General features: G+C 37.7%; 2 protein-coding genes across 5 annotated transcripts in view; one reads left to right on the top strand and one right to left on the bottom strand.

The window, feature by feature from the left end:
• LOC117962925 (protein SOGA1-like) overlaps positions 1-6,129 on the bottom strand; it is a 33,366-nt gene extending 27,237 nt beyond the window's left edge. For both annotated transcript variants that reach the window (XM_034908284.2, XM_059003639.1), the window contains exons 1-2: positions 4,947-6,129; positions 2,750-2,974 (exon numbers count right to left, since the gene is read on the bottom strand). In XM_034908284.2, coding sequence (XP_034764175.2) covers positions 2,750-2,974; positions 4,947-5,780 — 1,059 coding nt within the window. In that variant the 5' untranslated portion in view covers positions 5,781-6,129. The remainder of the gene's footprint in view (positions 1-2,749; positions 2,975-4,946) is intronic.
• Positions 6,130-9,216: 3,087 nt separating this feature from the next.
• On the top strand, positions 9,217-25,907 carry LOC117423096 (oxysterol-binding protein-related protein 2-like). Of its 3 annotated transcripts, none has more exons than XM_034053990.3 (15): positions 9,217-9,334; positions 12,968-13,125; positions 16,391-16,414; positions 17,216-17,351; positions 17,449-17,524; positions 17,620-17,754; positions 18,168-18,265; positions 18,838-19,020; positions 19,588-19,695; positions 19,836-19,925; positions 20,211-20,334; positions 20,612-20,740; positions 21,620-21,743; positions 22,110-22,200; positions 22,306-25,907. In XM_034053990.3, the coding sequence occupies exons 4-15, from the start codon at positions 17,251-17,253 to the stop codon at positions 22,406-22,408; spliced, it is 1,362 nt and encodes a 453-aa protein (XP_033909881.1). In that variant the 5' UTR covers positions 9,217-9,334; positions 12,968-13,125; positions 16,391-16,414; positions 17,216-17,250; the 3' UTR covers positions 22,409-25,907. The 3 variants fall into 3 exon arrangements, with proteins under 3 accessions (XP_033909881.1, XP_034761597.2, XP_034761595.2); XM_034905706.2 differs by lacking the exon at positions 16,391-16,414 and adding an exon at positions 11,572-11,607; XM_034905704.2 differs by lacking the exon at positions 16,391-16,414.
• Positions 25,908-26,731: the final 824 nt, after the last annotated feature.

Genomic DNA, 26,731 nt, shown 5'->3' with positions numbered 1-26,731 from the left:
TGTCAGCTGGCTGTGAGCATCTTGGGGAAGTTCCTGAGTTAAGCTTATGACCAACTGACATTTAATATAAGGACCGTCTCTTGTATACATTTTCAGCAACACTACACCAAACTTGTGTTTTAGTGATAATAAAAAGGTGAGGTCACCAAACATGATCAAATGTCAAATGGTGTGTCGCTGCTGGATAGATTTGTTACAGCCCATAGTACCCCAGGTGTAATTACTTTATAAAAACACCACAGGGTAGTTCTTATTTGTCATGGTTCATTCGACAAGGTTAACACTGCTCAGGCTACCACTGCTGTTCAAAGGAAAAACAGACAGACAATCCAGATTGTGAAAGCTCTCTAACATAAAGTTCTTTATGACCCGTTTCAGTTTCTAGCCGGGGGCTTCTTCAAAGTGCTGTTTTATTGTAATTGTACACTTTTGCAAGCCATTAAACACTTTTATGTTTTTGCTGTTTGCTGCACATGAAGGTGGAATAAATACACAGTTTAGATGGGTGTGGTTTTGCACTAGCATGCACATGTTTTTTTTTTTATTCAGTTTGGGCATGTGCTTCATTTATGAGCTGCAGAACACGGTACAACAACATTTGTATTTGATTTCCATAACCACCTTTAGGGTTTGGAGATCATTCCAAAAAGTATTTATTATTTTTTGAAAAACTCCTGCCTAAACCCATTATTTTTTTCATTGCAACTGAATTATGCAGTTGTCAGATCCAAAATTCTACTTTCCATTATTCTGGAAACCACAGGGCATCTGCTGTAGTCAGCTGAGACACCCATTCTGTAACTGATTGATGCAAGCTACTGCTGTCCATTTAATTAGACATACACTGAATTTCTGTGTATGTGTGTGTGTGGGGGGGGGTGATTTACATGAAAGCTATAATGGCAATTAAAACACGTGTGCTAGTAAAATACATGCTTGTGTATATTTATTTATATTTATGAGTCTAGTGCCAGAGGCCAATGTATACTGTAAATATGTTCACTGCTGTGTATTTTGACATATGCAAAAATCTGACTCTATTACATGGTGTTTGAAGCCAGTTGGAGGCTGGAAATTAGACATCTGTTCACCCGGTATATAAAGAATCTCTCACAGCCTCAAACCCGAACCATGAGAATCTGGGTGGTTCCACAGCACATAACCAGCTAAAAATACACCCTGCAGAAAATGCTTGGTTTGGGAATGGCACAAGTGCCAGAATTTGTGCTACTTCTATCCCAGATCAGTTTTAAAAAGCTTGGTTTTGGGTGTGCACCACACTGTAAAAAGAACGGGGAAATGCAGCAGTCTAAGTAGCAAAGTGTTTTGATTAACAGAAGCTTGATCATCATAATAACAGTCAGGGAGTCTTCCCCCAGTCTCTGGAGCTCAAATGGCTTCTTTCCCAGACAAGATTTCCTGCCACGGTGCTTCAGTTTAAACAGCCCACAGAGTGTTCAGTTAAACAAAGAAGCACAATGTTAGAAGCAAAGTTTTTATAATTGCATCATTTAAAAATGAGGGACAGCAACAGCAGGGCTGCTGGCAGTGACGCCCCCCACCCCCTCCCCACCTCCCCCCTCACGCATGTCAGGTTTTTAAAAAGGCCATCTTGTGCAGCTGCATTCTGTACGGTATTTTACTAATTGCTACCTGTAATTCAATCCATGCCGATTTACCAACCTAAGAGTTATTAAACAGAAAACAAATCAAAGCCATCTGTGACGGTGGAAACAAAACCACACTGGTTTTATAAAAACAGCTTATTACACATCCAGTTTGCATTTTACAATACGCTCATAGAAACGGTAGTACACCCACTCAATGCTAATGGGCATGCACTACCAAAGAACATTACTATGCCGTTTCTGCATACAGTACATGGGTTGGTAGACCTGACCTTTCAAAGCAGTCTTTAATCTTGTAAATGTGCAGGTTTGCCATCTGCACCAATTACACATTTAAAAGCAAGTGGACAACATTCGAAATGTGCTTGTCAGTTTGCTGCAATACAAATTTAAACAAATTTAAACAATGCAAATCAGATTTAAGCAGCAGAAGCAGCATGCATTTAGCAACATAAAATAAATGCTGATGGCAGTGATTAAGTCGACCATTTGAAGCTCTCTAAAACTCAGTTAAAGTCATTTAAAGGTGATTTCTAGGAGACTACACGACAACTTATAGTATTATATAAATTATAAATGAAAAATTAGCATATGACCGAACCAAGGATAATTTTGCCACTGATCTGCTATCTATACGAGAGTAAATGAGAACAACCCAACTGTAGAAACAAGTACTTTGTTTAAAATGCAGAGAAAAACACATTTCCTGAATATTTACCATTGTAATAGCAATGAATGTATCTATTCTTGCTCTGTCTGTACCATCAATAAACTACTGAAACTTCTGTATCTGTTTACCATTCAGGCTATTTACTTAGAAGACGAGATAACACTTCAGATAACATGCTTGTACTAAACTAAAGGCTTCCATCAGGATGTGGCAAGATCACCACGAATAAACCTTGGAACCTTGGAAAGCGACGTGCACATTGACTGGTAGAAGTAAACAGAACCACAGCAAGGGAGAGGTTTGTGATTGACGCTGGAGAAGCACACACACAAGTGTAAGTGGCTGAGATGAACACAGATTCTCCAGGATTGTCCCCTATAGCCACACCCCATAACGTTCACCGCTATCCCGCTCTCCTCCTATGGTGGTTTTTGACAGTGTGAAAGGGTACCTTGACGTCTTGCTCCATGGTGCGGATGAACTCCCCGTCCACCTGGCCGGTCTGGGCCACCCGCAGACTCCTGCGCTCCACCTTGCGCAGTCTGTACTGGAGGATACGGCACATCTTGTTGGCCTGGTCCAGCTGCTGCCGGAGGTCCTGGAGCTGATAGACATCCTCCTCCAGGTACATGTCCCTCATCTCCAGCATCTCCGTCCGCAGCTCCTCAATCTCATCCTGACGCCAAAAAAAAAAAATAATCAGAAAAGGCTTAACCACAGTGCGGATTTAACCCTTTAAGCTGCAAAGGGGGAAAGGGGGAAGGTAAGTTACCAGGCAAAAAAGGCAAGTCTGCTCATTAAAGGGATCTATGCAAGCCTTTGGTATTGTTCTTGGTGTTACTATATATTTTTGGAGTTTTTTTTTAAAGCTTTGACAGTGTGTTTTAAAACATAGATTTAAATTAAGCATTAGTTATTTTTTTTTTTTATTTGTATTGTTTTTACTTGAAGTTGAAGCTAAATACATAAGAGATAAAAATATATATTTTAAATAGTTTTACTGGGTGAAGACATAGCAGGGTCATTAAAAGAAACAATTAGATGCTAAGCTATATAACCATTGCTAGGAATGTAATTACCTTATATAATTTAAATAACAGTAATTGGAAACACCAGGTAAGAATCTTGACAATAGAGCTTTGAGGTAGAGATTCCTTAAAATGTTTGGAAACGAATGACATGCAAAAGAACGACATGCAGGGCTTTCGCACAGCATAATGTAGTTTAGTTGATTTAAAACGCATACAAACCTGTACTGCTGTTATTGTAACTGCTGCATGTGTATTATGAGGAAAAGATCTTTACTGTACACCTGCACACGCCATAAAGAGCAGCAGTAATACACAATATACAGAATTGATGAGGGGGAACGTGCAGTGTGTGTAACTCCTTAATGCCTGATTACAGTGAAGCTCACATACAGAAGCACCGAATCTAGGTCATCCACTGCAGAGATCATCACGTGGGCGCCTCATATAAACAATAGTAGAGCTGTGACTGTCACGAATGTTGGAACGCAGCATCTGGATGGAACATTAGTGAAAGACAATGCACAGCTGCATTACCGTGCATACCAAAAGCACACAGATGAACGGCTCGCTGCATTGCGCGACCAACATGTTACACTTAATTACGTAATTACTGATTAAATGTATTAATCTGGCGAAGGGGGTTTTCCTCATTTCAAATGTAGAAATCGTTTTTGGTTTTTTTGCAATGAAGCATTACCAATGAACAACACCACACATGCTTTTACCACTATGCAATTACAGTACACTGAACCTATTATTTTCTTAACAATTACCTATATGACAAAATAAAAGTAATATAATGGCACAAATAATAAATGAGTTTGAGGTGGAACTGTCAGTGTTATCGATATGTCATTATTGAGGGTGGGAAAATATTGTATACAAGATATTTTAACTTGGTTTTGGAATAATCATGAAATGACATCAGTTGGTGATATTCATGGTAAAAGTGTATTTTGTTAAGTTAGAATTGATCACATTGCTGTATTTGCTTGAGTTGTCACAATGCACATACGGTGCATTGTCTATCTATTGTCATTACTGAGAACATTACTATATATATATATATATATATATATATATATATATTATATTTTAGTTGTTGAGAGGTGACCTGGGGGATCATTTGCCTGGATCCATTCTTATAAACATGTGTATTAAGTCATACTGAACCTAAAAGCCCTGCTACTTCTGTAAATAACTACTGAAACGGACGCAGTGCATCATTTGCATTAGTTTTTCAATACCTGGCTACTTTGAACTCGAGGTTGTTAGACTGGGTAAATCAGCTTATTGAATCTTCTCTGCACATTTGTATGCGGGTGGTTTATTACTATCAGTTTGGTACTAGCAGTGTATTACCCCCCTCGAACTAGCACCAACCAAATAAAGAGCAACGGGCAACTGCTGTTAAATCTATGCACTTTGAGACACATCCCTGTGCCTGGCCCTGGGTACACAATACCAGCCCTATTTAGAAATAAAACTGCTGTTTATAGGCGGTTACGGTAGGGGGAGGGGGTCTAAATGATTTTTTCTTTTTTTTGCGAATAATATAGTATTTTTATTGCTATGCATATAAAATGCCAAATTATAAGACACAAAACGATTGCTTACTTTTAAGTAATCGTTTTCAGATCTTAGTTCCTCAATCTCCCTGATAAATTCTTCCTGCATCCCGTCCATAAATTCCTCCGTTAGGTCAGAAAATGCCAGCGAGGTACTGACATGGAGGCGACTGTCCAGCGAGGCAACAGAGCGCTCGTCGCCGGGGGAGATACTCTCTTCCCCGGTTTCTACCCCGAAGGATAGTCGGTCCTTGTCCACGGGGGGTTTGGCATCTTGGTCACTCATGGTGTCAGATATGCCATTTTCTGGGTCCGCACTTTGTCTCTCGCCATCGGTTCCTCCACCCCGGCTGCTCGATTCGGTATCGCTGCTCAGAGCATCCGCGGAAAGTTTATTTTCCTCCGAAGCGCAATCGGAAAGCTCGGAGCTGCTATCCGTAGGAGACAGTTTCCCGGGGGCGCAACCAGAATCTTTGCTCAGATCATCGGATGCATTGCTGGCATCCGATATCTTCCTTCTTGCTGCTTTTACAGATTTACTAACACTTTTGTGGGCGCTTGAAATAGACAACGTGGATTTAGCAGCTTGCTTAATCTTCTCGTGTTTGAGCTCCTTTGAGTTCCCAGGGCTGCGTCTAGACACCCGGCTGCCGAGACTGATCCCCCCAGTCCTGATGCCCAGGCTGGTGGTTGCAGACCCATTGTTGCTTCTGTTCTTAGCCAGTGACCATCCGGGGGCATCTCTGGGTCTCGCCGGTGAAGGGGCTCGGTTCACCTTCTTCTTTCCGTTGCTGCTGTGGTGCTGTGCAGTAGGCTGCTGCTGAAATTCATGTGGTTGTTGTTGCTGTGGACTCGTAGCATTGTTACCATTTGCACTATCCATTTTTTGCCGTGTTCTCCTTTCCTTAGTAATAAAACAGATTTTCCAGTTTCACATCAGCCTTTGTCTTGATCTTTCATTGCTTAGGCAAAATAAAAAACTGATTCCCAAAGTCTACCGATAGCAATACCCTGGCAAAAGGAAAATAAACCGAACCGCTGTGCTTGGTCTTCCGTTCTTTTTTTTGTTGCTGTTTGTATGGGATAATAATCTCGTTTTGTTTTTTCCCCGTTAACACGCCTAGCTATAACGCCTCCCTTTTTCCTATTCAAACACTCAGCAGCACACGACACCAGCAGCAGATTGAGATGTCTCCTCCCAGCGGCCGGCCTGTGACGACACAAGTCTGGGTTCCTCAAATGATCCCAGGAGTTCACGAGCATCGCAGCCTTTTCGTGTAGTAAACAGAATACAGTACAAGGGCGACCTCACTGTAAGGCGACTGTAAAATTACCCAGGGAAGGGAGCTATTGACTATATATATATATATATATATATATATATATATATATATATATATATATATATATATATATATATATATATATATATATATATATATATATATATATATATTCATGCTGTGTGCTAATGTGAGATTTCAGGTACATTATAATACTTTATTTCCAACCCTCATCTAGGATCGCTGGCATTATAAACACCCCCGCACCACATTTCACACCCCTCTCATTTTCCCTTCCTCTCACACCTCCTGCTGCCACCCATCCTCCCATCTCCCACCTTCAATATCAGATTCAGTTCCCTTCTTCTATTTCAGTGTTTTATGTGATGTTCATCCCATTACCCTATGTATAGGATAACCAGGCAAGCACTTATTAATTCCACTGCTGCCGGCTCTATACAAATGCCCTTGTTCTGATGCTATTGACTGTCACATTAACAATTCAACGTATATAAAACGCTGTTAAGTAATAGGATCCCTTAATAATTAAGTAGCAATTCATGTGATACAGTGCCAAGCATATCCCATAATTACACTATGAAGCCAGTTTAATTGCTATACGTGTACAGTGTTAGAATGAATAATCACATCCTGATGTAACTATCACTATTTAATCATATCCTGATGTAACTATCACTATTATCTGCTGTATTATTCAATTGTGGTTTGTCACACTTGTACTTTGCTTGAACAAAAGTTATTGTATTTCTTGCTCTTATTGTATTACTTGTATTGTAACACTTGAAATGTATTTGCTTACGATTGTAAGTCGCCCTGGATAAGGGCGTCTGCTAAGAAATAAATAATAATAAATAATAATAATAATAATAATCTCGTGGATTGCTAAACCAAGTTTCTAAACTTGATGTACTGTCTGTAGGGGAAAAGAAGAGTATGTTAAAACTATATCTATATAGAATGTATCAGCTCTAAAAAACATAGTCTACTATAGCATACGTGTTTGATGCAGAGTGTAGATGTAAGAATAAGTGTTGACTTATATTATTAACTTTGTTTTCTGGGAAGACAGTTTTAAGGAAAAAAATAACTTGTAATACACAGACGAAATGTGATTTTAGATTTAATTATCATTTTAACAAATATGAGTTAATACCATCTAAATAAATTGTGCCCCATGTAATTTGTTAATTGTATGTATTTTCCCCCAAACTCTTTCTGCTCCCCAGCTGAAAGTGAATTGAATTTGGCCATGTGAATGCTTGAACCCTGCTAAACGCACAGGATACCTTCCTGAACGTTGGTGGAGGGTCTGTGTTTGATGTATGCTGACCTTACTGCTCAGAGACGGTAAACAAAGCCCTCTGTTTGTCTGCGGACCAGATAGCACAGTACATCTTGAGGTATTATCAAATTCAGGGCCTTGTGGGATTTTATTAAAGCAAGACAAATCGTACATTTAAATATAAAAATGACAATAATAAATGACATGTATTATTAAGTAATGGAGAGAAATGCGGCTGCCCAAAAGAGAACACTCAGCCCTGTGCATAGATTTCCTGAACATAGATGAAATAGTTGTTTCATTACAGTATACAGGTACAGCTATGATACGCTCTTACAACAATACGATGGCTACTATTGGAGTCTGTTTTTTGAGACCTGGACAAGCTCACCCCTCTCCCTTTATGACGAGTTCACAGGGAACGCCCACTCTCTCGAAGTGGGTTAATTGCATTAGGGGAGATGTCAGGGTGATGAATGAGTTCCTGTAATATACATACATATATATATATATATATATATATATATATATATATATATATATATATATATATATATAAATTGTCATATGATGTCATATTTACATACAATTTCGACATAATAAATAATGATGTAAAGAATAAAGTGCATTTAAAGGGACTCAAAATCCCTTTAAATAGGGACCCAGAGCTATATGAAAAAAAGGCACCTTGAGTAACTGTTATAGCTATCCTAAATACATATAGATGCATTTGTTTTTCACATGCACTTCATTTCTTTAAATCATAACAATGAGTTTCGCCGTACGCTAAGGGTTCTCCGGTGAACCTGCTTAACAGCAAGGGTACCTACAGTAGTACCGAATAACAGAAGAGTCGAATGTAATGCACTAGTATTCATGCGCCATCTAGTGGAACCTAATGTGAAATTACACCAAAAATGTTATTTTTTGTCAATTCATATACCGTAAAGCAGATTGTATTAAACTTAAGAAAAGGCCCACTACGGACACCATGGTGTATATGCCATTTTATTTGATGTCCACTAAATTTCTTTCAGTTTTCTTTAGTACGAGTAAATCTGTTAATATTGGATATCTTGCCATTCCACAAGTAATAAAAAAAATCCGCTTACTATCATCTCAAAATTCAAATCAAAACATCTTTTTGTCAGGGTCATCGTTCAATTCAGTAGAGCACTCTACTAAATGGCCCTCACATACGAATCAGCAATGTCAGCGAAATAAGGCACGTTTGCATTAAAAAAAAGGCAATTGTTGTGTCACTAACCACTACCGATGTTATTGTTAATCACGATTTACCCATCTATGTTTTTCTAAAGTGACGTCCAATTACAGAGGTAATGCCATGGCTGGGTGCGTGCCAATGTGTATTCATCATACACAGTCAAAAGCAGTATAATTTTAACATTTACATGTTCATATCTCATGCAAACACGTTATATGTTTTAAATCTATAAACTCCAATGCATTTTAATATGTGTGCCTTATTATGGCCTTTGAAGAATGTTAATTAAAAAGACCGAATTGCAGGGTTTACTGTACAAAGCAAACCACAGACACTTCCATCGTAACACTACAGCCTGCCGCGCATCCCATCTGACGACTCTGTTCTCTCCTGGGTAGGCATGTTCCCACATAGAACGCAATGTTGTCCTTCAATGCAATGCCCGCCCTCGGCTCCCGCTAATTTGTTTACTGTCACGTCAGGCGTCCTCATCGTGACATACGATAGGCGGGCCGGCTTGTCAATGAGTCCGCCCTTGTCACCACTTCCGCCTCTGTGTCAATAGGTTGTGATTGTGAGTCTCGCAGGACGGAATACTAACAGTTCCTGACAACGAGATATTACAGGTAAACGAATGAATATTTAATTCGCGTTGTATTTTATTTTTTTATGGTTACTCAAGTTTTTTTTTTTTTTTTGCTTTTTTTGTAGTTTGCAATGTCGTCTGAGGCCTAATACCAATCATACTACCACTGTGATCGCTTTATCGATATCAGAATAATTTACGAGCACAATCTTATGTACCGTAATTGTTATGATCTGTTGAAACTTAAACGGTAGAGGAAGCAATCTGCTGTCATGTTTATTAGTATTTTAACTCGTAACGTGTGTGTTTGTGAACTGCTTGAAACAGAAGTATTCACTGAACCATAGTTACACTGTAGATGTGGAATTTTGTTTACAGTAGCCCGTATGTTGTTCAACTCTCTAATATTGTTTATGGGTCAAAAGTAAATAATAACAACACTTATTAACGTGGCATTCCGTGGATCTACTGGGTAGTTTGATTTGAATTGTTTAATTACCCTTAGCAATTCAGCAGTCAACATGGAGTGAAACGCTTAAAATATTATAATCGCTGCAAAGTCTGACTGGCTCTTGGTTTCTTAAATCCAGAAAGCAGAATATGCAGTATGTTTATTAAACATGCCTTAGTGTGTAGTTCTGACATTGGGTGAATTCAACTGATCTAAACGGCGGCAGATGCAAAATACCTCATTAACTGATACATTAATAATTGTTTTGGAAAACTCCAAGGTTAATGACAGCTGTATTTTCTGCGCAGTTTAGATAAGGTCATTTGCTGATTGTCTTTTTGAGCGTCCTAATTTGCATAATAATTACTGCCAGGTAGGTAAAAACAGTACTACAAAGTATGTGCTGTTTTGGTTTCATAAATTCTGTAGAGCATAAACCATCCTTATTTTGTGAATAAATTGGTGGGAGTCGTCCTGTATTGTTTCTGTGGAATTTGTACACCCAGCCCCTAATATTTTTATAAGGTGTGCATTGGTGTGCCCAACCTGTCACACATCTACCTGATGACATTTTAAAGTGGTAAAATGGGCCAGACGAGATGCACCCTGTCGTGTAGGGCTGGTTTGGGATTTATTTGTATTTTTGTAGACATTGATTTGAACTATTGTACCGAATAGTATGATGTTGCAGGATCTTTACTCTTTTTATTAGTTTACAGCTGTGATTAGTATCAAGCTCTAATCTTGTTTGTCCTGTCCCACACACTTTCTTTGTAGATTGGTTAGCCCTTCTTTAAAGCTTCGAAAATAGCTAATTTTCAGGTTTGTTCAATACAGCATTGTTAAGAAACAACATTAAAAAAAGCTAACTGAAATACAATATGTGTCACTTTTTCTTTTATAAAAGATAATTAAATGCACAGCTCATGTGTCTTTTTTTCAGTGGTTTCTATGGTACAGCAGTTGGTTTATTATCATGACAGTACTGCGAATTATTCTTAGATCACATGCCATTTGCTTTTTTTCTGTTCTGTTAAAGCTGCTTGGTAATACAATACATGTTCAATAATTTTAGCAGATAACAGTTAACCACCAAACTCGATATCTATACAGTACATTGGGAGCACTTGTGTATATGGGGGACTTATTGTTAAACACCATTAACTTTGGCTACATTCTCAGATAAAGCATCAGGGCTTAACAATAGAGGTTCATATTTCCTCACTTGCCCAACCATGCTTGTCTGTTGCTTAGGTTCATGAATGTGTGATCAGGGCTTTCTGCTGCCTGCTGTCAGGTGGGTTTCTTTTCAGTTAATTACTCAGGTGCAAACTCACAGAAACTGGCTGGACACTAGCTCAAATGTGAGTACCAGGGCATCTAGTTATTTGGAATTCAGTGGGACAGCTCACGTTGCTGGAGGCTTTACCCTAATTCTGCTTTATGTTTTGGGACGGAAAGAAAGCCTGCTTGAAGCCAGCTGAGGTTGCAGTTTTACTGTAAGTGTACATGCACTACAGGTAACTCCTGCATGCTGCTATGTAATCTAGGCTACGAGAGTGTGTGTGTGTGTGTGTGTGTGTTGTTTTAGGCTAAGATCCAATATTTACTGCAGGGTTTCGTAGATATCTGTAATGGCTCTGGGTGGTGCAGCTGTTATTGTCAGGCAAGCCCTGTTGTAAATGTGACTCAACTAGTCAAACAAGATTCCATTTAAATTCACCTGCTGGCGTGTTTGTTCAAGCTGAAATGTAGTTTTGTTTGAATGACACATCTCTTGGTTAAAACTGTGCCTAAGTTTCACTTGCAATCTTTCTGTTAAATAGGGGTTGGGGGGACTACTGTAGTGTGTGAAGTCTTTGGTAAGTTGTTATTTATTTATTAATTTTACCTTATTTTTAGGATAAATACTTGTTTTGTATTTGTAGTCATCTTTATTCCTAAGTCGTATTTTATTTTATGTTATAAATAAGGTTGTTTGCAGTTCAGTAACCCATATCATCCAAGTTGTGATAGCACTGATGTTTTTTTTCATGTGGCTGGTTGTATCTAATCTATCTGCATGATTTAAACACTTCTAAAGTCTGCTTTGTAAAGGACTGATTTACTCATGCACCAGCACCAGCAACCTCTTCCTTACATACTCACAGTGCTAATGAATAACAACATGTGCTGTGGTCGGTCTATCCTTTTGGGTAGTGAACAATAACTATTATGTATAAAGATCAGTGAAGTATAAAATACAGCAAATCATCTAACCACCTATTTCAAACAGCTGTTACTGGAACAGCTCCCAATGCAATGGTTTATCTGAACTGGGCAAAACTGTGCTGCTAAGACCTGGTGTACATGGTACAGTACAGTGCTTCAGTATTAAGTCGTTACTAGATTACTGGATATGGTAATCATTTCTGTAGCTTAAATCTGCATCAAAATGCAAAAAAACATCAGTTATTATTACTTACTTTGCTGTAAGGATGGCGGTACCATAATTACGGTAAATAATTAAAACTTTATCTTGGAGAAAAGGCCAGTCAAATGTTACGCAGCATTGGGAATTATAAAAATAACATTGCTGTGGTTTTTTTAAGCAAACAGAATATTATGCAAAAGATATCACTGTACGTGATTCATCACTTTCTGCATAACAGTTGCTAAATACGAAGTGTTGCTTAATTGAGGATGTAGCAATTGAGTGTTCAAGGAGACATAAGGCTCTGCATTGTAAGTTCTGTATAGTGCTGTACTGTAAGGTACCGTATGTAGGTTTTGCTCTCTAATGTGTGTTTGTATGTGACCATTTTGAAAAATGTTAGTTTTCATATATATATAATTAAAGGATTGCCACTAATTGCTTCTTCAGGGTTGCCTTCGGTAGTATTTGCCTAAAATCTCAATTACCACACAGCAACTGGCTTTTTACAGTAGCCTCATGCAAATACAAACCCTGGTAGTCCGAACTGACCTATAATCAGAACAATGCTGCTATAATGAAATGTAGAAACATCATCAGAATTTTGTTATAAATGTGGAAAACATTTCCAGCTGCGTATGTGTTTTTATTCAAATGGTTATTACTGATTTTTGATAAAATTGCAAACACGAGACCTGGACTAGACAAGGACCTTTTATCACAGTACAGATTTCCGATCAGTAAAGATATTGTACATGGTCTTGTTACATGTCTTTAAAGATGAATGTGTTTTTTTGGTTTTTTTAAAGATCCACTTCCTGGGTTAAGAAAACGAGGAATCTGCAGTACAATAAATATTTCCTCCACTCATAAGGACAATGTACTGAAGACACATTACAAACAAAGGGGTACATCGTTCCACATTAGAAAATGAACAATGAAGATGAGTTCTATGATGCTGTTACAGGTAAGACTAAACCATTAACATCTTCATCTACTGTGACTGCATTCTAGAACGTAGCGTATACATGGTGCATACTGTAAACAGAGCTACCAGTGTGCTGCACCTGAGGAATTCTGCAAGAAAAAACTGGAACCAATGCCTTAACTGAATCTGATCAAACTTCCAGGGTTGATATGCACTTCAGACACCTGATTCACTAAGGTTGATTGTGGTAAACATTTGTCTGGTGTGATGTAACACAATTTTTGTTCCTGGGTAGTAAGTGTTATTTCCTAATTGCTTATGCCTCAAAAGTATAGAAAATGGCTATTATTCCCCACAAACTTTGCTTTTGTGACCAGGACAGTGATATTTTGAAATTTACCTATTTCCAATGAGAAAACGGGCGAATTTGTGTCTCTTCGTTCACATAAAGTCAGAAAAAAACAATATATGAATCCAAATTAACATGTATTTATACTAAAGTAATACATAAATGACTACAAAAGATTTAGAAGTGAGTAGTTTTTCGAGATTTACGATTGTACTGTAAATCACTTTCACGAATCAGCCCCCAAATGTAGTCTCCCATCATGTTCTCGTTATACTGTCCTTGGTAGCGGCGTTCAAAGTCCAGTATATCCTGGTGGAAGCCCTCGCCTTGCTCCTCCGAGTACGCTCCCATGTTCTCCTTGAATTTACCAAGATGAGCATCAAGGATATGGACTTTGAGGGACATCCTACAGCCCATTGTGCCGTAGTTCTTCACCAGAGTCTCAACCAGCTCCACATAGTTTTCGGCCTTGTGATTGCCCAGGAAGCCCCGAACCACTGTGACAAAGCTGTTCCAAGCTGCTTTCTCCTTACTAGTGAGCTTCTTGGGGAATTCATTGCACTCCAGGATCTTCTTTATCTGTGGTCCGACAAAGACACCGGCTTTGACCTTTGCCTCAGACAGCTTAGGGAAGAAGTCTTGAAGGTACTTGAAGGCTGCCGACTCCTTATCTAGAGCTCTGACAAATTGTTTCATAAGGCCCAATTTGATGTGTAGTGGTGGCATCAGCACCTTCCGGGGGTCCACCAGTGGCTCCCACTTGACGTTGTTCCTCCCCACAGAGAACTCGGTCCGCTGTGGCCAGTCCCGCCTGTGGTAGTGCGCCTTGGTGTCCCTGCTGTCCCAAAGGCAAAGATAGCAGGGAAACTTGGTAAAACCGCCTTGGAGACCCATAAGGAATGTCACCATTTTGAAGTCTCCTATGAGCTCCCAGCCGTACTCATCATACTTCAAGGCGTCCAGCAAGGTCTTGATGCTGTTGTAATCCTCTTTGAGGTGCACCGAGTGAGCCAGGGGAAGAGATGGGTACTTGTTACCATTATGGAGCAGCACAGCTTTGAGGCTCCTGGATGAGCTGTCAATGAAGAGGCACCACTCATTCTGGTTACAGGCGATTCCGATTGCCTCGAACAGACTGGTCACATTGTGGCAGAAGCAGAGCCCATCTTGACGGGTGAAGAAGCTGGAAAAAGGTTGGTGACGCTTCCTCTGATCTGTGACTTGCACACTTTCATCCAACAAGTTCCACTGCTTGAGCCTAGACGTCAAAAGCTCGGCATTGGACTTGGTGAGACCAAGATCTCTAATCAAGTCGTTGAGGTCTTTTTGGTTGGGGTAGTATGGGTTTCTCTCCTCAGCTCCACCTCTGAAATTGTCATCTGGATCTACAACGTCTTCCTCGCTCTCTGACTTGTTGCTGTCTTCTAAAGACGGCTGCTCTGTCTCCGGAGGAGTGGGTACGGGGAGCTCATGGCAGTGTGGCACTGGGGCGATGGATGAAGGAAGGTCCGGGTACGTGATAGCAGGTGCATTCTTGCCAGTCCGACGTTTGAAAGGATCCACCATGCAGAAGTAGCAGTTGCTTGAGTGGTCAGTGAGTTCCCGCCAAATTCTTGGGATAGCGAACTTCATGGCTCTCTTTTCCCCTCTGTACCATCCTACAAAAATACATTTATTTCACCCATGACTAATGTGTAAGAGATTCTCGCAACATTTTTCATATATGATATATTTTTTCAATAACATTGAAAATTGTAAAACATTTTAAAATTAAAAACTTTTACAATTTAAAAATTTTAACAAATTTTATAACATAAAATTCCAAGCAACAATGGTCCATCTTACCTTTCAGAGTTTTTTTGCAGTGCTCGCAGGTGAAATGAGGTGCCTAGGGTTTGTCTTGATCCCCGACAGGCATGCCGAAATATGCCTTGTAGGCCTCACACATCTTAGCAGATGTTTCCATGGAGTACTTTTTCGCTCTTGTCTTGATAAATTGGCCGCAGACATAGCAAAATGCGTCTGCCGGATGCTTGCAGCCTCTTGATGCCATCTCAGAAAAATGCAGATAAGTATCCACTTAGGCAGCTGGAACTAAACTGAACTGGTGGGCTTGAGGCCCCTGTATTTATACTACTATTTATATTAGTGGAAAGTTCTAGAAGTTACGCCAAGTTTACTCAGCACTGAATCTATCTGGAATGTTCTGGAAAATAGGTAAATTTCAAAATATCACTGTCCTGGTCACAAAAGCAAAGTTTGTGGGGAATAATAGCCATTTTCTATACTTTTGAGGCATAAGCAATTAGGAAATAACACTTACTACCCAGGAACCAAAAAAAAATAAAAAATTGTTCCACGGTGTCTTATAATCACCTGCTGGGGATATAGTGTAGGCAGGTGTACTCTGCAGTATACTGTACTTCCTTACGTACATACATGCTTATGCATGTCACTGAAGAGTTTTGCATATACACACTGTAGACTGTAGTTGCAGATATCAAAATACATGATAGTGGTTCTAGCATTTTGTTTTTTAAATTAGTGCAAACTTTACAGTAGGGTAGACATTTTGTTCGTATGGAAATTGCTATTTTATTTCCACGTAATTCCACGCAGTTGTGTGGTTTTTCCAGATGCTGCTGACAAACCTTGTTGCAAAGGTGTCACACTTGTTGTTCTTGTTTTGATGCACTGTAGGCTAACTACAGTAACTTTAAATAAGTAGCTTGCCTTGCAACCAGATTACTTTTTTTTTAAGTGTCTTCAGAGCAAGGTTGGTGATTTTAAATTGCTTTAGGATTTCTGCATAGTAGTAATTGTATTGTTTGTTTAAATATATCAACTATTTAAATTGTTATTGTAAGACATATGTAGATAAGGGCAACTTAACTGTAAAATTACACGTTGATAAGTAAAATGCAGCCTATTTTCTTTTCTTTTTTCTTGTTTTAGTTCTAAAGTTGAAACGCTGGTAAAGTAAGTTTTTTCACTGCTCACTTGCTCCCTGAGGGGATGGGGTTGGGAGGTGGGCTTTTAAATTAGCATTCTGAGTTTGTTGATCTTTTTTTAAATTTTTTTTTAGAAATTGAAGGAAAAACTCCCAAGAATAATAATTTAAATGTAATACTCTAGATATGATTTGTTTGGTAGCATTCCAAGTACAGAAGGCCATTCTGTCAGGGACATTGAAGCTGGGACACTATGAATTTGATTGTTACCAATACAAAACTCTTTGCTACATAGTCTGAATGTAGTGTGAGTCTGCACATGAGTAGGACTGGATCCAATCTGTAGCCACTATTTTGTCCTTTTGTGCAAAGTAGAATATGGCGTGGGAAACTGCACAAGTTGCCTTAAGGGTGCATGTATTTAAAGCAGACTTAAAGGAGGGGAAATGTTTCCCTCTTTTGGTATGCTTTAGTTTGCTAATCTGTATTTTCACACAACTTGAAAAATTCGTTTTTTTGTACCCCCCTACTAGGAAAATGTGTTAATACTTTCCCACCCTCACCCCTTCAAAAAATAAACAAGCAAACTATATGTACCCATATATTGCATTTCTGTATTGATGTGTTACAAGCAAAGCAATCATTTTGGCTTGTACAGTATGCAAAGCATAACATTAGCTGTTGACACAAAGAGCTTTGTTTGGCCAGTCCAACTTGTTTGATTGATAGGTTGATGGGAAAGACGTTCCTTTCAGCAGCTTTATAACATCTACTCTGTGTAGGCTCTGAAAAGTCATGAGTTGCTGTTTTTTTTGTGTGTGTCCTTCAGGCTTGGAGTCTGAGTCCTATGAAGGCAGTGCAGAAATGAGTTCTAAAGTAGCCAGTACGATTGTCAATGACAGCAACAGTGCAAAACAGAAAATGAATGGGTCCCAGCCACAGGAGAATGGAATCCGGAAACGAAGGTGCAGTATGGTCTAAACAAGGTTAAAGGGGTTAATATTGGTGGGTTTGAAAAGGATATATAAAATATCTGCTGATTTATCTAAACTTGTCTTGCAGAACTACCTTGCCTGCCCCTATGTTTTCTAGAAGTGATTTTAGTGTGTGGAGCATATTGAAGAAATGCATTGGACTGGTAAGTTGTGAATCCCATGCATTTACAGAGCAAGACTGAAATATCCACTAATTACAGAAAAAAAAGAACAGACTTTTTTTTTTCTTGTTGTTTAGGAGCTGTCCAAAATAACAATGCCTATAGTTTTTAATGAGCCGTTGAGCTTTCTACAGCGAATCTCTGAATACATGGAGCCAACATACCTCATTCACAAAGCTAATTCCCTCGCAGACTCTGTGGAAAGAATGCAGGTAAGTAAGGAGTGTGTGTCACAAAGCCTGCCACCAGCATGTATTCAGGAAGGATTAGCATGCCAGGAAGTGCATTGCATAAACAAAATCGAACACGTTCCTTAGATAGCAATATCAATGATGGTTGATGAATAACTTTTGAAAACTTGATTCATTCAGCCTCTTTGATTAAACTTCACGAGAAGAAATGTCCTCTCTAGGTATCCAGTTCACCTACTTCCATTCTAATATTTTAACCAAAAAATACATATACAGGTAGCTTCTAATACCTGCAGTGAATTGAGAATCAGTCCCTTTCATTTATTGGCATCTGCCTTCAATAATCAATATACAGCTGTTGAGTTTGAAGAATCATCCTGTCGTAGCGGTGCCTAAACCTACTTCTGTTGAACACAGATTTGTTTTTCCTGTAGGTTGTAGCTGCGTTTGCTGTTTCTGCTGTTGCCTCTCAGTGGGAGAGAACTGGAAAGCCATTCAATCCACTACTAGGAGAAACATATGAACTTGCAAGGTAAAAAAGGGTGCTATCCACTCTGCTGCTTTTTTATTTGACGTGACATATACATTTTCCAAAGACTACCGGCACATTGACCATGTCAAATAACCGTTGCATCCCTTGAGTGATATGTTTTTCCATACATATCTCCAAATGCTTTATTCAAAGCATACATTTATTCGCCAGTTATGTTTTGTATTTTTCATCGGTTCCCAATTTGGTTAAGCCCAATCATAGTGTTTTACTGAACTGTAGAGTCTCAGGACAGATTGTACTAATTTTAATATTCCATTGTGGTTTATTGTAAAAGCTGGTATTGCTTTGAGGGGAATACCCCATAAATGCTTATATCAATTCTAACATAACACTGACATGGTGGATTCACACGGGACTAAAACAATGTCCTGTAAAAAAAATGAGAGGACCGCCTGAGAGAATTATCTGGGATAAAAAGAAATGGAGGATTCGCATAGGACTACATTTCACAGATGTGCGAGTAGGGCTTAAGTTGCATCGTGGCGTCTTTATAGTAGACATAAGGCTGGTCTCGATTTATACTGAAATCCTTCCTCTTTTTTTTTTTCTAGGGATGACCAAGGATTCAGGCTTGTATCTGAGCAGGTCAGCCACCACCCCCCCGTTAGTGCATTTTATGCAGAAGGTCTCAATAACGACTTCATTTTCCAAGGGTCTATTTACCCCAAGCTCAAGTTTTGGGGGAAGAGCGTAGAAGCGGAGCCAAGGGGAACAATCACGCTAGAGCTTCTCAAGTGAGCTTCCCTTTCAATCCTCATCACTTGAAATGCCTTTTGTATTTTATTGTTTATTTTTATGTGTTATAATTATCTACTGTGAAAAAAAAAAAAAAAAAAATTCAGTACCGCCCAGATGTCTGTTTTCATCTTCTTCAGCCCCACACTTCTTTGTTGTTTACTAAATAGACTAATTTTCTTAGGAATCTCTTTCTCTAGTATGAATCCATATTCAGCAGCAAAAGGAGTACAGCTGCTAAGAAAAGTATTTTATATAAATCTATATATATGCAGCAGTGTGGAGTAGTGGTTAGGGCTCTGGACTCTTGACCGGAGGGTTGTGGGTTCAATCTCTGGTAGGGGACACTGCTGCTGTACCCTTGAGCAAGATACTTTACCTAAATTGCGCCAGTAAAAACCCAACTGTATAAATGGGTAATTGTATGTAAAAATAATGTGATATCTGTATAATGTGAAATAATGTATAATGTGATATCTTGTAACAATTGTAAGTCGCCCTGGATAAGGGCATCTGCTAAGAAATAAATAGTAATAATAATAATAATAATATATTTTTTCTTCTAGGCATAATGAAGCCTACACATGGACAAATCCTTCTTGTTGTGTACATAATGTTATTATAGGTAAACTGTGGATCGAACAGTATGGAACGGTTGAGATTATCAATCACAGGTAATGTTACTTCCTTTTTTTTTTTTTTTTTTTTTTTACTATTTCCAGGAAACAGTTGTGTTGTGTGTTATACTACAGTATATAGCAATCTTGACTTCAAACATACTCATAGCAGACTGCCTATGTTTCCTCCTTCACAGTACTGGGGATAAGTGTGTTTTGAACTTCAAACCATGTGGGATGTTTGGGAAAGAACTCCACAGAGTAGAAGGTTATATTCAAGACAAGAAGTAAGTATGGACATATTGGACACAGATATCACTTTTGTGTTAAGGAAATTGTCATTTGTCTTGCTACCACCCATAACTTTTTAAAATATTACTTTCAGGTAAGTTACATGAAAAATGGCCTGTATTTTTTTTTTTTTTTTGACCGCATTGCCAATGATGTACCCATTCTAGAAGGATGTATTAGGACCTAGTCTGTTTCAAAAACACTGAAAACTATCTCTACTGGGGGTTGATGTTCATCACCAGATGTGGTGCTCAGATGTTTAATTTATTTTCTTTAAACAGTAAAAAGAAGCTGTGTGTGATTTATGGCAAATGGACAGAATGCATGTGGAGCGTAGATCCTAGCACATACGACTCCTTCAAAAAGTCTGAAAAAAAATGGGTGGAGCCAAGAAAGCCCAAGCAGGTAAGCCATGTTACATTCTGTTGAATCGATTGCATGCAAAATGTCCATTTCTATATGTTATACAAGTTGCCTAAGAACACCTGTTTTATATAAACCTGAGCGACAAAGGAAACACAAACTTTTTGTCAGTAACAGAAGTTTAACAGCTATTTTAAGCTATTTCTATGTAGCAGAAAGTTGCATTTTACCCATACTCTTGTTCTAGACTGTAACACTTCCAGTTTGCTAACTGGCATTATTCGACACAGTAACTGCAGTTTTGTGTATTTGCTCTCAGAACGACGATTCAGACAGGTCTGAGAATGATGAGGCTGATGACATGCCTGAAGTTCAGGAAACGGTTCAGGTTGTTCCTGGTAGTAAGCTTCTCTGGAGAGTCACCTCAAGACCTCCAGACTCCACACAGGTGAGAATACACACATTCATTATATTGGGAACATTTCAACAGAGGTGGAAGTGACGATTTTCCATCTTATTAAAAATATTTTGGGAACTGAAAAATTAGTATGTGTTTGGAATGTGTACTGTAGCAATGGCGGACGTTGGCGAGTAGAGAGCTGATTTCGTAAGCAAAAATGAAAAGTTGTTTCCAGCTTCTTGCAATTTACCGTGAAAAATTTGCATTTACAGGTTGTTTAAAAAAAAAATATATATATATAGAATGTTGATACATTTTTAAAGATTTTTTCAATAGCGACTCGAGTTTCAATGTTTGAATGCTGTTTGACCTTTGACGTAGCGCAAATACTTCTAAGGTTAGCTCAAGATATTCTATTTAATATAGAAATAAGCTGTACCTGAGAATGCAGTGAAAACAAGCAGCCATATTTAGCTGGAAACGAGGTATTCTCAGCACAGTATTTAGTTTTGGTTTGAAGGCAGCAGGATCATAGCCTATGTTTTTTTTTTTTGTATTTGGTTGAAAGACGCCCTTATGCACGGTGACTTAGAGGTACAAGTCATTACAATAAGCTAAGAAACAAGCAATGCAGCTTTATTTAGTTTCTGTTTGGACTTTGTTTTGTAAAATGAAACGGTTTGTGCAATTATTGTGCAGTGTGTTTGTTTCTGTTTGTATATGCATATTTGCTTTGTAGTTGTAGTGTATAGGCTACGTGCAACTACTGTTAAAATATACTGCTAAAAATGTTCGCCTTGCTGCACTCGGCACCGTTCATTTTCCTTCTTGGCTACTTTGCTTTGCTCCCTCCCCTGTTTCAATAAAATGCCTCCCAGCATTTGAAGCATTTTGTCAAGTAATGCTGTTTATATGTTTTGCTTTAAGATGTACAATTTCACTAACTTTGCTGTGACTCTGAATGAAATGGATCCAGAATTGATAGGGGTTTTAGCACCGACAGACTGTCGCTTTCGTCCAGATATCAGAGCTATGGAAAATGGAGATATGGGTAAGTCTTCAATACGGAACTAAAATCTAGTATTGTAATTTAAAAATAATTATGTTCTGTTAACATCAACATATAATGTAAAGTAACAATGGGGTTTAGAACGTGTCTCATATGTAACGTACACATTATAATGATAATAACTTTCAATCTACACCAAAAAAGGTAAATGTTTAGGCTGAGCAACAAACGTTTTGGCATCATTGTAATGAAGGCGCTAGATAAAAACAGTTGTTTCCTTGAATTAGTTTGACCTCAAAATGTATTTTTTACTATTCCAGCCATGATAACCTACAGAAGACCTCTTGTTGAAACGCTTGTCTAAACTGTTAGTAAGTTGTCATTTTTTTGTGATTGAACTCTTTACAGCTTTGGCCAGCAGAGAGAAAGAACGATTAGAAGAAAAGCAAAGAGATGCTCGTAAGGAACGCGCCAAAAATGAAGACGAATGGAAGACCAGGTGAGGATATAATGGCAGGACAGCAAAGGAATATGCATGCTGAAAATCTGCACATCTTTTATTGAACACAGGCTTATTACAATACATCTGTTTATCCTTTTATAGGTGGTTCCAGTTAAGCACAAACCCACACACTGGGACACCAGACTGGATTTTTACCGGGGAGTACTTTGATAGAAAATATGCTGACTGCCCGGATATTTACTGAGAGAAGAATGAACTTCCAACAGCCTGCCCCATATCATCTTGAATTGGAAATGAGATCAAATTCCTCACAACTGTTTTTGTTATTTACAAACCCCTTTCAACTGCTGAGACCGAACCAGTAATTTAAATGTTAAGCAGTTTGACAATCAGAAGATTATTCTGAAGTACTGTTTTAAAACAAGCTGCTGCATCCAGTACATTTATGCATTTAAGTTGCTGCTTACAACATCTCTTTCTTAGGGTTTAATACTATTTACATCTTTAAATGGAACAAGGTTGATATTAAAAAAAAAAAAAAGTAGGATTCAAGCCAGACAAAGTTGAGTTGAAAGGATCAATGGAATATATAGTTTGTTCTTGTCCCAAAACAGTGGTGTACTTTTTTATGTGTGGTCACACATTTAACACATTTGTGACCCAGCTGATTAGGTGAAGTGCAGTGTAGATGGTGGCCCGACTCTTCACCACTGTGGCATACCGGCCCTCGCGGGCTCCGTAATGAACCTCAGAGGTAGGTGCTGCATGTAGTGGTATCAGGACTGTGCCATTGTCAATGTAGTGGCATCCCTTATGAAACGCACTGTAATGTTTCCAGTAAAGCAAAGCAAACCAGCAAAACTGATTAATCCACCCAGGTTTAAAATAAAATATCACCTGCAGGCTAAAATAAAAAATAAAAACAATGATCAGTTCAAATACCCAATTCTGTAAACTGGCTCTTGGTTTCTGACTCACCCAGACTGGTGGTTCATTTATGCATTTATTGTTGGAAATATCCATCACCAAACCCTTGAGCGTTACTGATGAGCTATATATATATACACAGTATATATATATGTATATATTTGTGAGGATAAAAAAGCTGGTCATTTTAAAGATGTGTTTTTTCACGTGCAGGATCTGAATTGAACGGTTATTGAAGGGGTGTTTATTAAATTAACTTACTGAGTTTATAGTCAGTGTGTGTTTAAAGCAAGCAGTCCTGAAGGCCTTGCAGCATTTTCCATTAGAGGAAAACTGAATCCCCTTTGTAACATGTTGACAAAGCACAGTACTTTCTCAAAATAGTCAACTACCTTATTCGTAAAGCAGCAAAACTTCACTAAATCTCAAACTGATAGTTTACCTCTTCTTGTTTGTTATGCCAGACTAATCTAAGAAAAACATATACTTTAATTTAAATTTAAGCTCAAACAATCACTTATTTGACTGTACAAATGAGGCACTTAAAATGACCAGATCATGGTTATGTAACCATTGATGCTGTTTTAGTGCCTCTGAAGAAATACAGTTCTGTTGTAAAAATGTCTAATAAGACTAGCAGAAACATTTTGTTCTTTATTTTGAATGTCCTTATTTATGTGTAGCACATGTAGAACATTTAAGTGACCTGTAGCTAACTTTCAAGCACGCTCTGAAAACTAACTTTCTGCTCAGTTTGCCAGGAATTGGTTTCTATGTATTACCCATCATCAGTACTTACAAAGAAACAACATTTCTACAGGCCTATAGATGTTTGTACATTTAAATATTGATGACATTTTATTTTAATTGGTGACAAAACCAAAAGCTGCTTACAAGGAGGGATCTAAAGCCTTATTGATTAAGTTCCCTAGTGGTATTGTCAATACATACTGTAAAAACATGATTTTTGAGGGTAATTTATCTTTACAGCTGGAAATGAGCATGTATTTATTACTAAATCAGTAAATGCATTACTTGTAAGTCTTGGATAGTTTTAATATTAATTAGTCAAGCAGAATTAGATTGTTAACCTTTATTTAGCTTTCAGTAATTCAAATGCAAATAAATCTAAACTGACACTGGCTTATCCACTGAATTTATTTGTTGTAAACATAATGATTAATTATATGCTTAAACCTAACCCTGAAAATAGCATTAATTCCTAAAATGGGTGGCTTGCAGGAATATGTGTTGAATGATTTCTATTAACTACTGTTTAAAATTATATAAGAAACCATGAGGTCTAATTTTAAATATAAACAACAATCTAAATAGAGTCACCCTTTTAACTATGTTAAATTTCTCACCATAAACTTTTTTATGAATAAAACTTGAATTTATGTTGCAAGGGGCTAAAGAACAAAATCAAAGTGTACAGAGCAGAAACTACAATAGTCTTCATTAAGAGTAAATGTTGGGTTGTAGTTTTGCAATTGGTAAGGTGTGAACTAAGAATATGTACAGTAGATACTTTTAGAATAATATAGTAATAATGAAAAAACGCATCTCTGATTGTCAGCTATCTTCCATATTCACAGTTTTGTTGTCGGTGTTTCTTCTCAAAAACACCTTCATGCTCCATAAAGCAATTATAATTTGACCTAGTGTTGGCTTTTAAAATGAGCATTTCCAGAATCTATGCAAACAATCATCAATATGCACTTCACACACAATCTATATCGTCAATATACATACTTTAGTTGGCCTTTTGTGCTTTTTGGCAGCTGGCTGATGGGAAGGTCTACAGAAGCATTGCACCCATTGGCAAAACATGCACATTAACAGAGAGGTGATACGGAGGCACGTATGTTTAAGTAAAGCTGTTTCAGATGGATATGATTAAATTAGACTTCACAATATGACAAAAGAGTTAGTTTGAACAGAGATTGTTATTTAGCAATTGCAATTTAAAGATCCTTTATTTTAATGAGAGATTATTATACTATTTTGAACAGTTTTTTTTTTTTTTAGTATTATTAATTTTTGTAGGTTTAGGTAATTGTAGATGATTTCCTTAACCACCATAGGCTACCTAAAGACAAAATCTGTTACAAATTCAATAAAGTACAATAATAATTATCTTCAGGTTTTATTATTTGATGAATGGGTTGGGTGCATTCAGAAAATGTGTAAACTTTCGTTGTTAATGTTACTGAAGAAAAAGACTGAAAAGTATTGCAAAAGTACTCCCTGTTTTCTACACACATTTAACACTACAGCTAGTTGTATGAATACAATACAATTTTCTGTCTCCTGAAAATGTAAGTTTGGTCATTTGTGAACTATATGGAAATAATGTACCATCATAACAAAAACAATCGAACAAACAAAAAGGTATTTTGATGTATACTTGGTTTGTGGAGTGTGTGGAAGAGAACACTTGCCTGTGTACCAGTTAGTAGCCCCCTATTGTATACTGTCATTTGCTGTCTGTATTTTATTCTTAGTCTGTTTTTTTTTCTTTCGCCTAACGCTGTATTGTCTCAGCAATTGCGTTTGCCATATCAATGTTGCCTGAAGATAATCATAAAAAAGGCTATTGTGAAATGGATTTATTTTTATAGTATTTAAATTTTTTGAAGCCCATCCTTCTAACTTAAAAAAGAAAAAAACAAAACATGAATTAGAAATTGTCTGGGTTCTATAGTATGAATATAAGTATGTTGGCAGTTTAATGTAAAAACCATTTACTAAATGAAAATCTTCCTTTTGGAAATAAGTTAATTCTTTTTAAATAAAAAATGATGTTGAACAGGTTTTGCATGTCTGGTGTTGCCTTTTTGAGAGTATTGTAATTATTTTTAAAATGTCAAGTTTCCTTTTGAGCCCTTATCCTCTGAGAGCACCAATAAAACAAGCCACATCCCTGTAAAAACGTCTATATACTGTAACCCCCCCTTTTGCAGCTTTTTTATTGATTTTCAAGAATATGAGAATGGATGGCATGCATTTTAGCGATGAAATACCAACACTGCAACTGCTCTGTAGCACAATTAAAACCCTTTAACTGAGCTAATGAATGGACATAGTGTAATTAGCTAGAACCAGGGGATCTACACAGCATCTGAAAATGACAGAAATGAGTCTGGCAGTTTTAGTTTCACATTGTTCTGTTTTCAGTTCCACAATCAATTCAGAGCTCCGTGAATCCTATGTTTTGCAGTGTCAATGATGGATACACCCTTCTTGGGACCTGTATTTTTCTATATTGTCAGGCTAATTGTACGGGTATCTTTCCTCTCTCCTGATGTCCATTGCTTTAGGGTTATGTGTTCTGACCTGGGCATGAATTAAATCAAAGTTCATGATACTGCCATAGATATTCTTTATAATAGGCTTTGTGGGTTCAAGTTTGACTTGAATAAACTCATTATTCCAGTCCACATTTCCAGCTCCAGCCAATTTATTTGGTCTTATGATTGCAAATAAAATAAAATAAATAAATACATGTTGTGATAAGGTAAAGATAAAAAGTATAGGTTTTTAGATGAAAAACAAACACTATTCAGCTGTTTTTATCAAGATTCAATAAATCTGGACATGCTTTGAATGCTATCCCTCCCTTAACAGTATTCAGTGC

Source organism: Acipenser ruthenus, chromosome 29, assembly GCF_902713425.1.
Source record: "Acipenser ruthenus chromosome 29, fAciRut3.2 maternal haplotype, whole genome shotgun sequence".
Lineage (NCBI taxonomy): Eukaryota > Metazoa > Chordata > Actinopteri > Acipenseriformes > Acipenseridae > Acipenser > Acipenser ruthenus.
This window is presented reverse-complemented; position numbering and strand designations above follow the sequence as displayed.